At 37.4% G+C, this 12,427-nt stretch overlaps 1 protein-coding gene across 1 annotated transcript; it reads right to left on the bottom strand.

The window, feature by feature from the left end:
• Nucleotides 1-374: 374 nt before the first annotated feature.
• Tctp (translationally controlled tumor protein) lies at nt 375-9,060 on the bottom strand. The gene is made up of 3 exons (XM_065221067.1): nt 8,901-9,060; nt 8,062-8,317; nt 375-1,430 (listed from the first exon to the last, which is right to left on the bottom strand). Exons 1-3 carry the CDS (start codon nt 8,926-8,928, stop codon nt 1,199-1,201), a joined length of 516 nt encoding a protein of 171 aa, XP_065077139.1. The 5' UTR covers nt 8,929-9,060; the 3' UTR covers nt 375-1,198.
• Between the last annotated feature and the right edge of the window lie 3,367 nt (nt 9,061-12,427).

Below are 12,427 nucleotides of genomic sequence, written 5' to 3'. Positions count from 1 at the left end.
AAAAGTTAGGGTCAAATGAATGTACATGATTTTGATCACCTCACCGCACAGAATAGGTCTAAGAATTCGATCAAAATATGAGAAACATATTTTGAGATTGTTATCAAATTCCTGGTTATGTTGTTGTTGTTTCTTTATTAAGGAGACTTTCAGCCCGAACCTGGTTCGTCTCCGAAAATTTCCGGTTTTCTCGGTTGAGTGACCAATACTGCAAAACTTTGGCCTAAAACCCACAATTAGGCACTGCGCAGAATTATGGCACTTTACGGTACTCTGACTCGTGGTCTTACTGACTTAATCCATTCCCCACATTTTCCAACGACAGGCATTTTCTTTCATAATAAAGTGCACACTAAACAACAGCATCAAGTCCATTTAGCATGCCCGGAAACGCGGTGGAGTTTGTTCCGGGCGATTTTATGTGCATATCTTTTCCTTATTTACTTGACATTCTTTTCCTTATGGTTAGCATTATCAGTGGTTGATCTAATTATGTTTTCCAGACATTTAAATTTAGCGAAGGAGAAAACAGTATTCCTCCACCTTCCGGTCACCATTCTAAAAACAAAGTAGATGATTGTATTCCTGCAGTTTCGGAAGCAAAAAAAAAGTAAACCTATGCCGCTTGCTCAACGAGTATTGATGGGTGAATTGAAGTACACTAAGCTTTCCTGTTTTTGATTCCTTTTCCGTAGTAAATGCGAGACGTTTCAATATGGTATCATCATTTGTATATTTTTTTTATGTTGCAACAGGAACAAGCTTTAGCCAATCAATGTGACGATTCCATAAGATGGTAAGAAAAAATTAACAAGTCTTGTCGCTCTATTGGAATTGTATACAATTGGATCGCCACTCTAGCGCAAAGAAGATTGTGATTTCGCTGCTCATGAAGAATAGTTTCCGTTCATTGTGTCCTACTTATTACAAAACAATTACGAAAAAAAAATTGAATCTGATATGAGATAAATAAATATAAAAGCGTTAAGCAAAACAATTTTGTAGGAATTTTACTTTTAAAAAAATATAAAGAAGAGAATTTACTCTGCCAAAGTCGTCCTGGATGGGTTTGAGAGAATTAGACGTACGCTCTCCGTCCGATGCCGTTCATTGTCGTGCCGTCATCGAATTCGAAACAGTTTACGGAACTAGCTATACATACACAACAAACTGTTGCATTACAGTTGTTTTGATAAGTCTAGAACTTCTCCTCCTCCAGGCCGTGCTTGAAGCAGAGCAGGACTGGCGTACTCTCGCCGTTGATGTCACGGTACTCGAGCATGGCAATCAGTCCCTCGCAGTCCATCGACTCGCCGGTGAAGAACTGCAGATCCTTGAAGCGTCCGAGCAGGTCCTTCATCACCTTGTTGATGTTGGTCTTGAAGACTTCCACCTCTTCGGGGTTCTTCTCCTCCAACCGGGCGACCAGTCTGCGCGCAAGAGAGGTGAGGAAAGAATAAGAGCGAACGAAATTAGGATTTATTGACATAGAAGTAGGAAAACTAACTTCAAGACCAGACATGGAAAATCATTATGGCACATTATGCCTCTTAACTTTTTTCATCGAGAATTCCATGATGTATGAAGCTTTTGAAGGTTTTGATGTGATTTGAGTTATTCACAACAGTTGTAAGCTTCATACATTATTTTACGGAATTCTGTTGATGAAAAAATTAGAGACAAATGAAATGTAAATGAATACACCAAATGGATGTAAATGATTTTCCATGCCTGTTCTTCAGGCACTATTTGATTTTTTTTTATAATATAAAATATTCAGTGGCGTCGCGTAACCTCGCTTTTTACCCGTGCACCAACTTTCAAAACCAAATTTAATGCAGGGCTGTTACAAGATTTTCTAAATTTGATTCGCGAAATCCACGATTTCTCAAAATAAATCCGCGACTTCAAATACTAATCCGCGACAAAAAAAAACTGTTTTCATTGGCTAAAAATATCATTTGTATACTACTACATGGAATTTCAAGTTTATTGCTTATAGCATATTAGATTTTTGCCTGCTTTCATCTTAGTGTTCTTTAAAGTATTTTCTAATTTTAATTGAGAGCCTATGCCTGTACCATCCCTACGCCCAAAGAAGTAGAGAAATTTTCCAACCCGAAAAATTAATAGACCGGACGGGAAAGGAACTCAGTCGCGTCCAGCATGAACTTGTTTTGTAGCTGCGCCTTTACCGACTGAGCTAAAGCAGTATCGTTTGTAACCTTTTATTTAAAAAAAATAACATTGTATTATCTTCAGTTATTTATGTATGGTATAAATTCTGAGTAATTAATTAACATAATAAAACACCCTTACATTATGAGATTCTATTGAATAATACCGGCCTAGATTCGATGAAACATTATTAAAAAAAAATTAATGCATTTTCATTTGCATCTCTGACGTATTTTGCTGTCCTAAATGTAAATTATTAATTGAGAGCTTTCGATGCCTGTACCATTTTTGCATTGGTATAATTGTGTGGCAAAGTCCAATCATACTTCTATGCCCAGGGAAGTCGAGAAATTTTCCAACCCGAAAAATTCCTAGACCGGACCGGGAATTGAACCCAGCCACCTCCAGCATGGTCTTGCTTTGTAGCTGCGCCTTTACCGACTGAGCTAAGGGAGGCCCATCCTGTCAAAGATGACTTCTAAATTCTTTCCATAAGTACCGTTGGATTTGATAAAGAGTCACAAATTGTTGAGATATTGTTTGAAATCTAATACTGCTTCTTGATTCTAAATTCGTTCTACGAATTTCAATTCCGTCCTAACGCTTTGAAACGCCATTAGATGTTCTTCGTCCTACGGATAAACGTAGAAAAAGGGGATTCGCTAGGGGTGCTTCTTATGTTTTGAAAGCAAAGCGCGTAAATATTAATACAATGCGCTCTAACAGGATTTATGTTGTCGCTAATGAACTAACGCATCGGAACAAACTTGCACGGTGAAATCATTGATATTATTGATCTTTTCTGGTCGATAGGGCGATTACGACGAAGTAGTGCTCTACCCTACTTTTCTTTGTCAAATCATAACCGAATCGTATATATGTGACTTTGTGGATCATGCACGACTTATTACTATGTATACAGGAAATTATAGGTTTTCCAAACCGTTGTTCTACTAGATCAACCAATACTGCAATAATGTCTGTAGTATCGAAAAATGTCCAATCAGAGTCAAAGTGTCTATGAGACAGGACTCTGCCAGGACATCAGTTGATTTGCTCTACTAGATCAACCAAGACTGCAATAATGCTATTTGCGAGTAATCCAGATGTTAAAGGTTCTTCAAATCGTCCTGGAGTTCAGATAATTTGATCTACTAGATCAACCGAGATTGGGACAATGTCCTTAGTATCGAAATATTTCCAGACAGATGCACAGTGTCTATGTGGATCATGCGATTCTGTGACACTACCCCGAATGTCACTACCCCGAACGCCATAACCCCGAACGGTACACTACCCCGAACGCCGTTACCCCGAATAGTACACTACCGCGAATGGCCACTACCCCGAAATTAAGACAAATGGAAGAACAGCAAGGGATCAAAAGAAGGGTAAATTTTTGAGAAGGAAATTTCCTTTTCTAATTTATACTGAATACAAATGATAGGATTCTATAACATTCCCCAGAAAACCATTCCCCAGAATGCACCATTCCCCAGAAAAGCATTTCCCAGAATGAGTCATTCCCCAGAATGTACCATTCCCCAGAAAAGTATGCCATGTATTAGATTGACTATTTTTGTTTATTATAGTCACTCCTGGAATCTTCTTTCGCGTATATAAAAAGAAAAGAAAAACTTCTTAGGGTCTGTTCATAAACTACGTAGACAGTTTAGGGGGGGTTGGCAATTGTGCACGGTCCATACAAATTTTAAAAAATTTGTATGGAAAATTGTCTACGCAGGGGGAGGGGGGGGGGGGGGGTCAAGAATCCCAAAAAAAAAACTGTCTACGTAGTTACCGACTGGTTGAATTGGATTGCATATTAGACCCTTTGACTTTTTAAATGGTGAACGAAGTGCTCGAAAACTTGAAGGTTGTCATTTCCTAAGAACTTTAAAATGGTTTGGAATTGATAAATACGTAGTTCATAAAAGTAAACGTAGTGTATCATCAATTTAGTAAAGTGAAACTAATCAGAGAGTTTAATCATGAAAAATATATTAAATCAAATGTGTAAAATTTATCGAGAAAATCTGTATTCAGAAGATGTATTATTCAGTGTGCAAGATACTTGCGGACCTGTATATTTATGGACGCCTTACATTATAAAAATCATTGTGTCTAAAACTCTGAAATATTCGGAAAGGATTAAGCAACCTACGTTTTTCTACGTCAATGAATGGAGAGATCCATATTCAGGGCCTTGCATTGGCGCTTTGTAATAAATAAAATATGTATATTAAGCTGTTCTGTAATATAAAACTGAAATATAATATCAAATGACCAAAAAAAAAAGTGATAAATTACTAATTTCATCATCTTTTCTGGGGAATTATAAATTCTGGGGAATGCTTTTCTGGGGAATGGTGCATTCTGGGGAATTGTTTTCTGGGGAATGGTTTTCTGGGGAATGGTTTTCTGGGGAATGTTATAGAATCAATGATAGTTTTTTATTGGAATTTAGAAACACTTAATTTGCTGTTTGCTGTTCACAATCTGAAGCCTTTCTGCTCTTACAAATGAGCCGCCTCGTTGAATCGCATTCACAAAAAACGGTTTTAAATTTTTTTTTTAACTTTCATTACGAAAATCGAATGACCATTTTACTTTTGTTCTGTATGTTGAACATAGTGTTGGAAGTAGTGCGCAGTAATCACATAATAATGGGCTATGCGTAGGGAAAAGTTCGCGAATCATAGTGAACTCTTGCTTCACTGATTTACATGAATCAATTTTAAAAATGCTCTTATATGTACCTAGACATAATAATTATATTAGCAAATTAAGTGCTTCTAAATTCCAATAAAAAATTATCATTTGTATTCAGTATAAATTCCAAAACGAAATTTCCTTCTAAAAAATGTACCCTTCTTTTGATCCCTTGCTGTTCTTCCATTTGTCTTAATTTCGGAGTAATGGCCATTCGGGGTAGTAGGGCATTCGGGGTAATGGCCATTCGGGGTAACGGCGTTCGGGGTAGTGACATTCGGGGTAGTGTCACAGAATCGGACACATCATCGGATTGTCATGTATATCAGATGTTTTAAGTTCTCCAAATCGTTCTGGGCCTCATAGCCTAGTCAATAAAGGCACGGTATTACCAAGCCGGAGGCGGCGGGTTCGATTCCCGGTCCGGTCGAGGGAATCTTTCGGGCTGGAAATTTTTTCGACTTCCCTAGGCATAGAGTATCATTGTGCTTGCCACACAATATGCGAATTCATGCATTGGTATTGGCATCGAAAGCTCTCAATTAATAACTGTGAAAGTGCATTTACAACACTTTGGAGATGAACTAGCCAAAGGCTAAAAATCTCCTTAATAAAGGTTAAAAAAAAAAAAAACAACACTAAGTTGAGAAGTTGAGAGCACGCAAAGAGCACGCAATAAGCTGATATGCACTAATCAATAAGCTTGAAATGTGAATAAGAAGATGAAGAAATCGTTCTGGAGTTCAGATGATTTATTCTAGTATCAAAATATGTCCTAACAGATTAATAGTGTCTATATGGATAATGTTTTATTATTTCCAAGTAAACCAGATGATCTAGGTTCTCCAAATCGTCCTGCAGTTCAGATGATTTGTTTTACTAGATCAACAAAGACTAGGATAATATCTGTAGTATCGAAATGTGAATTTGGAAATCCTAGAACATTTGGCATACACGGAAATAGGTTGGCATGATCCACATAGACACTGCAAATTTGTTTGGGCATATTTCGATACTACAGAGATTGAATTAGTCTTGGGTGATCTAGTAGAAAAATAATCTGATCTCCAGAATGATTTCAGAACCTATTTATAACATCTTGTATACGTAGCAATAGGTCGGGTACAATCCACATAGACACTTTGAATCTGTTTGGACATATTTCGATCAGACATTATTGCAGTCTTGGTTGATATAGTAGAACAAAAATCAACTGAACTCCAGGACGATTTGGAGAACCTAGAATATCCGGTATACATGGCAATTACTCGCATATATACGATTCGTTTATGATTTTACAACGAAAAATGCCATGTTCATATTGGAAATAAAAAAAAATATGAGAATGTCTCACATTGGACAGATCCCAGGGAATTTCCGTGTAAATCCGGTGTGACTTATGGAATTGAGATCATGTCTCGGTTATTTGCAGGGTGTTTGGTTTGAACCGGTAAAAAATTGAGAGCCAAATGAACAACAAAATTGAACTATCAACTCTATGCTTTCATCTACTCCATCTATCGTATAAAAATTACCACTACAGTCTGTTATTTGAAATTAGCATCTTCAACAAAATTGATGATAGCAAAATAATCCGGGACGGAAAGGTTTCAGTTCAAATCCGCGAAAATTCGCGAAATCCGCGCCTGTTGTAACAGCCCTGGAAATCCTATAGTGGAAACATTTGATGTCAGTCCCGTGGTACAAACGGTCTTTCACATTCAACCTAAGCAGTCAATAATTTTACGCTCTGGAGGAGTGTTTACGTGAGCGATGGATGGCGACCTTACGGTATAATTATTTTTAAGACGGAAATTAAAAAAAAAAAATGTTCGTATGAAATCAGTGAAAAATATCTATCCTGAAAAATGAACAATTCGAGCCTCTGAAATTTAAAATTTATTTGATTCTAAAGAGAAATTTGCTCCGGATCTATTAAGTTCAATGAGTGACAGAAAAATCGATAAAAATAAAATGTTCACACTATACAATGCATTCTTTTCCTAATAAGGGGCGATACATTTATTATGTCACGCTAAATTGAGGAAAAATCAATTTCCTTTTGGCAACCCTGAGCGCACAGATGATCACTGCTCACAACTTCTAGTCAAGTTCTAGTCAAATTTTCTTGGAGATAGTATCCCTAGAATTCATTCCAAAATCTCCTCAAAATGCTTTTGGATTTTTTACAAGTCAAAGCAACTGTATCCAGAAAATCTAGTCCATTGATGACCAATGGGCAAGAACACCACTGATCTAGTACAATTCAAAGGATTTTTTTCGAGGTCAAAAAAATTGTTTTTGTTTTTCGAAGAGTGAACACTATATTTTTTCCCGATTTGCCATCGAAATACCCGGTCTTTTCCCGGTTCCTGGTTCGACTTGGAAGACCATGCCGTTTAATAGATCCGTTTGCACCATGATTGAACGTCTGGACCCATTCCTCCCTTACTAGGAGGCACCTCACGCCAAAGTGATGGTAGACTCTAGGCTGACCTTCGGGATTGAGCTGACCAACCTGGCAACTGATCTGATCAGCCCATAAAAGCATAACAGTCCCATATGGATGGTCAGAAATGAGTAATCCATTAGAATCGGTTGTAAACTACCGGATTTTAACACTGTGCACTAAACGTTACATGTTATGTTCAGATATTGTTTTGATGCAATCATCTGGAACTCCCCCCCCCCCTCCACTCCAGGGCAGGCGCATTGCGTGGAGAGCATATCTTAGCTATCAGCTTACAGGGCGGTATGGAAAATTGTCTACGTCGGGGGAGGAGGGGTCTAAAACCTCTCAAAATGATCTACGTAGTTTATGAACAGCCCTTTCGGTGCATGTTTCAAAGCCAGTTTCTATTTAGCTTAATATCAGATTGCATAAACCTGTCTTCATTGCATTTCTTTTGCCATTTAACTAATCTAAATTTACTAATTTAAATGCGTTTAAAAAAAATGGATTCAATGGGTTTGAGAATAATAGAAAATCGCACAACATTTCCATGCATTTCTCCACACGAAACAGTGACTCACTCTACGAGTAAGATTCGTTTTCAGTGCGCACTCGTTTTGTGCAGCGACCCTTCGCAGTATTGAATTGACAATGTTACTTTTTTATCGTTTCGATGACACTGATGAAGCCAATATTAATTCAATTTTAACAATACTCACTTCTTCATATAATCCTTCAGATAGGTGGTGAACTGTTTCTTATCGCCAAATCCGGTTTCAACCAGACGGTGGTTTAGCACAACGTCGACACCAGACTCGGTGGTGGCATCAGTGCCCTCTTCGGCTTCCTCGGCAGATGGATTCGCACCATCCAGCTGGACGTCTCCTAGCGCACGGGATACATGCTTTCCGTAGACCTCGTAAATCACATTATCGACCAGCTTCAGTTTGTAGGTGTCCGAGAACATCTCGTCACCTGAAATGGGAAAATGTACTATTAGCAACACCGCAAAATCTTCCATGTACTGACATCCGGTGCTGGGTGATGAAGAACAGCTGCTTAAATGTGATGCACCTAATTTCTAGACAGGCGCCTGATGAGTCACTAGAAACAAAAGGTCAATGCTCTTGGGCATGCTTTTTCTAGAACCGTTCCAGCCAGAACATTCCTAACCTTCCAATTCACATTGTTTACTGCTAGCAAAAATCAAAACTGCTCACGAAAGATATAAAAAAAAAATCACTATAAAACCTGACGCCTGGTTGTAGATAAGCAAGAACATAAGCATTTTTTACGTATCATTCATGAATTCAGATTTTACGCTATTATCCAGTCCACGAAAGTTCAATTTTCACTACACGTATGTATTAAAATTTACTTTCTTCGGCACTACACCAACACAAAGAAAAAGAAGAAGCTGCAGCATTTGGCGACCCATCCATAATCAGCAATTTTTCTCGCCCATCAAATTTACGTCGTCGTTTTCAACAGACAGATGCACTTCCTGGGGTAGAATCCATCACCAACCGATGCCCGGAATCGATCACTTTGCACTTACCGGTGAAGATATCCTTCCAGATTTTCATTTTGGGAAGATGGATATAATTTTACGGCTAAAATTATAAAAACTACGATACGTCCACCTGAGGATCTCGCCGGAAAAAGAATGTGTCGACAGATCGACAGGACCGACAACCTTACGGCGATGAAATTCAGCACCATTTGACAGCGGGCAAAATCGATCTACACGCGATTTCGTCGATCTATTTATGTTGGGTACGTTCGCTGATGGTGAGGGGCGATGCATTATTTTTAAATCGAGAGAGATTTCACTTAAAAATATATGATATCTAAAAAGCTTAAAAAGTATTTAAATTCCCACTTCACCTTATTGAGTCTGAGCCATGATTACTTCGGCAGTAGTCATGCATGATTGAATTCGAATGTTGGCCTATGGATCTAATATTGGGCCCATCGCTAAAAATCTGCTATTTATCAATTTTATCTAGATGAACGCGTCATTGCACTCAAATTAAATGACTGATATTTTTCATGTGCGTAAAACCCCTCATTTTATTTGTCAAACTTTCATAGCGAATCAAAACAAACATTGCGTAGTACTAGAATTTCGACTAGAATGGGATACGTTAATCGTTTGCTTGGGACCAATAGGCTAGTCAAGTAGTGAGCCAATTTAAAATCGTTAGTTTCGTATTGATTGATGATAGTACCAGAGCTGAGCCAAAAAGTTGAGCACGTTTATTCGGGACCATCTGGTCTTAGAGTTACCTCTATGGTTCACGGATACAAATTTTGTTCATTTAAAATAAAAATATAAATATTTATATTCTAAACATATGAATAAATTATTCAAAGTAAATTGAAAGCATGTTTAAAACTAAAATACACTCAGGTCTTTTTTTACACGGGAGATACGTACCGTGTAAAAAAAAACCGTGTAAAAAAAACCGTGTAAAAAAAAACCGTGTAAAAAAAAACCTACGAGATTTTGATTTTTCGAATGCTTAAATGTTTTTAAAAAAATCGGATTTTGATGCCATTTGTAATAAAAGCATGATATGGTCCATATAGACATATTTTAAAAATTTCTGTATTTACACCAAAAATTGTGATTTTTTTTAAGTATGCCATTCGATTACCTATAGCTTGAAACGGATAATGTGATTGGAATCAAGTCGATAGGTTGTATCGTTGTCGAGAAATCGTTAAAAACATACCGTGTAAATCGTGGAAAACCATGTAAAAAAAACCGCGTAAAAAAAACCGTGTAAAAAAAGACTTCAGTGTATTTATGTTTGAATTAAATTCAAAAGCATGTTTATTTTAACAATATAGGATTTGGGTAAACAGTTTTTAGCGTGTCATGCCTTTTTATTTCCATCTTGTTACATTCGGAAAAAGATGCCCCACCTAGTGCCCCACCCTTGCTCAACTCAACAAAAAACGGCCTGAAAGTGGCAAAACCAAAGATGGATCCGGAAACCAGTTCGACAAAACCGGCGGAACCCAACAGTATCAACTTCAGTTTCTGATGCCGATCCCTATATCATCCTCCTCCACACGTGACTTCGAAAGGACAACGAAAATCCGAAATGGATTTTGAATCCATTCCGGATCCTCCTCCGACACCGAATGTATAATGAAACCGATATGAGGATGTCAGAACAACAAAACGACGCTAATATAACAAATTTTCACCGGTTCCACTGAACTGGAACCCCCGGACACCCACTCCGACGGGTGCCCGCATCTCGGCCCAGGACCCCAATACCCACAGGTCACCCTTAATCGCAGGGTGAAAGAGCAGGAATTTAGATGCCCTGCCCGAAGATCTTTTTTTTTCATTTCTTTGCAATCCGTTTCACCTTGCTTTACCCTGCACTCAACTATTAAAATAATTTCAAAATATGTATGTTTATTTTAAACATGAAAAGCATGTTTAAAATTAAAATATTTATTTTTGTTCGCATAGCTGTCAAACTAAACAAAAACAAACACGTTTGTTTTCAACACGGATATTTTTAAAATAAACGTAACATTATTTTTATTTTAAACGTTGATTTCACATGATTACAAACATGGAATACGTTTGAAATCAACCTAATTTATTTTTGTGGCCAGAACAAACTGAGTTTACGTTTAAATTTACGTCAAATATTTTTGTTTCGACGATATTTTTTTCTGCGTGTACGATTACCTAAAATTATCGGTAAAAAATTAACGACCCGAATAGAAATTGTAATGTAGGAAACATCAGCAGACATCTTCAATACATTAAATTTTAACGTGTATTGCTGTACCCTTAATGTATTCAGACTTCACATTTATTGAATATTGGCGTCCTATACAACCATTTCTCCATTATCACCTGCATGATACAATCTTGTCTAAGTAAATACACTTAATTTCCACTTTCATCTTAGTGGAAATCGTACCTATTTACCATTTTCCAAAAAATGCAGCTGCGCAGTAGGTAACCTCTACCTATGGGTGCAAACTTGTTGTGCATTATTTTCCATGAAAACATCTCCGATCCATACCGAAATAATAACAGTTAGTTTGCAAACACGTTTTCTCACACGATTCAAGCAAAAGTTAACCGGAAATTATTAGTTTTCTTTATGTACCGATTTGTCCCAAAAATCGTCTGTTTTACTTGGAGAATTTGGAAACTATCCTCCTTCTAGTAGTGCTCACTTCGAAATGTAGGTGGCGAAAGTTTGGAAAAGTTTCACTGCAAGACGCCAATTGCATTTTTCGGAAAATGGTGAATATGTGCGATTTCCACTAGGATGAAAGTGGAAATTAAGTGAATTTACTTAGGAAAAATTGTATCATGCTGGTGATAATGGAGAAATGGTTGCATAGGACGCCAATATTCAATAAATGTTCATTTTGGCCTTTTTTAGGTAAACATATTGACACTCACAATTTTCGACGGAAAACGCAACGGAACTTGATTTACTCAACACACACCATACTATAAAATGGTGCTCGATGGTTTATAAAGTGATAACAAGATGACAAATCATCATTATTTTGAGTAATTGAGCAATTTACTTCTGTTTACATCATATGTACGATGCAGCATTGATGGAGCTGTGAAATGAAATGAATATATCTTATGAAAGTTCATCTGGAAAAGTCAAAGATGCACATCAGTCTGATCGTGAAAACATTTTCTTCTTCAATTCGAATGTTATATTGGAAGGATTTTACGCAGGATTGATGAAAATTATAATTTAATGCTAATTTTCACGAATTTTATATGCAGTCTGTCAACATTATCATCATCATGCAGTGGCGACATATGCGTCGAGCTTTAACGGCAATCTCCCAATATTGATCATCGATTATTCTATTCCGTGAACATGCTCCGTAAAGATTCCTGGGATGACACATCCACAAATTTGACACGGTGGCGCAATACGGATCACCCTGTAATTTGGACTCTCGCATCCTCTTCTTTCTTCCCTTCTCCTACGAAAGAGAATGCCCATCTGTCATCCCAAAAAGTGAGAAAGAAAAAAATGACAACACAGCGCCTGTACATCCCCACAGAGA

The sequence above is a fragment of the Ochlerotatus camptorhynchus genome, unplaced genomic scaffold, assembly GCF_037179485.1.
Source record: "Ochlerotatus camptorhynchus isolate MF236.1 unplaced genomic scaffold, CSIRO-AGI_Acam_v1.1 ptg000138l, whole genome shotgun sequence".
Taxonomy (NCBI): domain Eukaryota; kingdom Metazoa; phylum Arthropoda; class Insecta; order Diptera; family Culicidae; genus Ochlerotatus; species Ochlerotatus camptorhynchus.
Note: the sequence above shows the minus strand (reverse complement) of the source record. Positions and strands in the feature narration are given on the sequence as shown.

What these genes read in the sequence shown, in the direction of transcription:
- Tctp (XM_065221067.1), bottom strand. Translation starts at nt 8,928, where the DNA reads ATGAAAATCTGGAAGGATATCTTCACCG. An exon ending in CTGGAAGGATATCTTCACCG is followed by an intron (nt 8,318 to 8,900) that starts GTAAGTGCAAAG and finishes TTCCCATTTCAG; the next exon opens with GTGACGAGATGTTCTCGGAC. An exon ending in CTGAAGGATTATATGAAGAA is followed by an intron (nt 1,431 to 8,061) that starts GTGAGTATTGTT and finishes TCTTGCGCGCAG; the next exon opens with ACTGGTCGCCCGGTTGGAGG.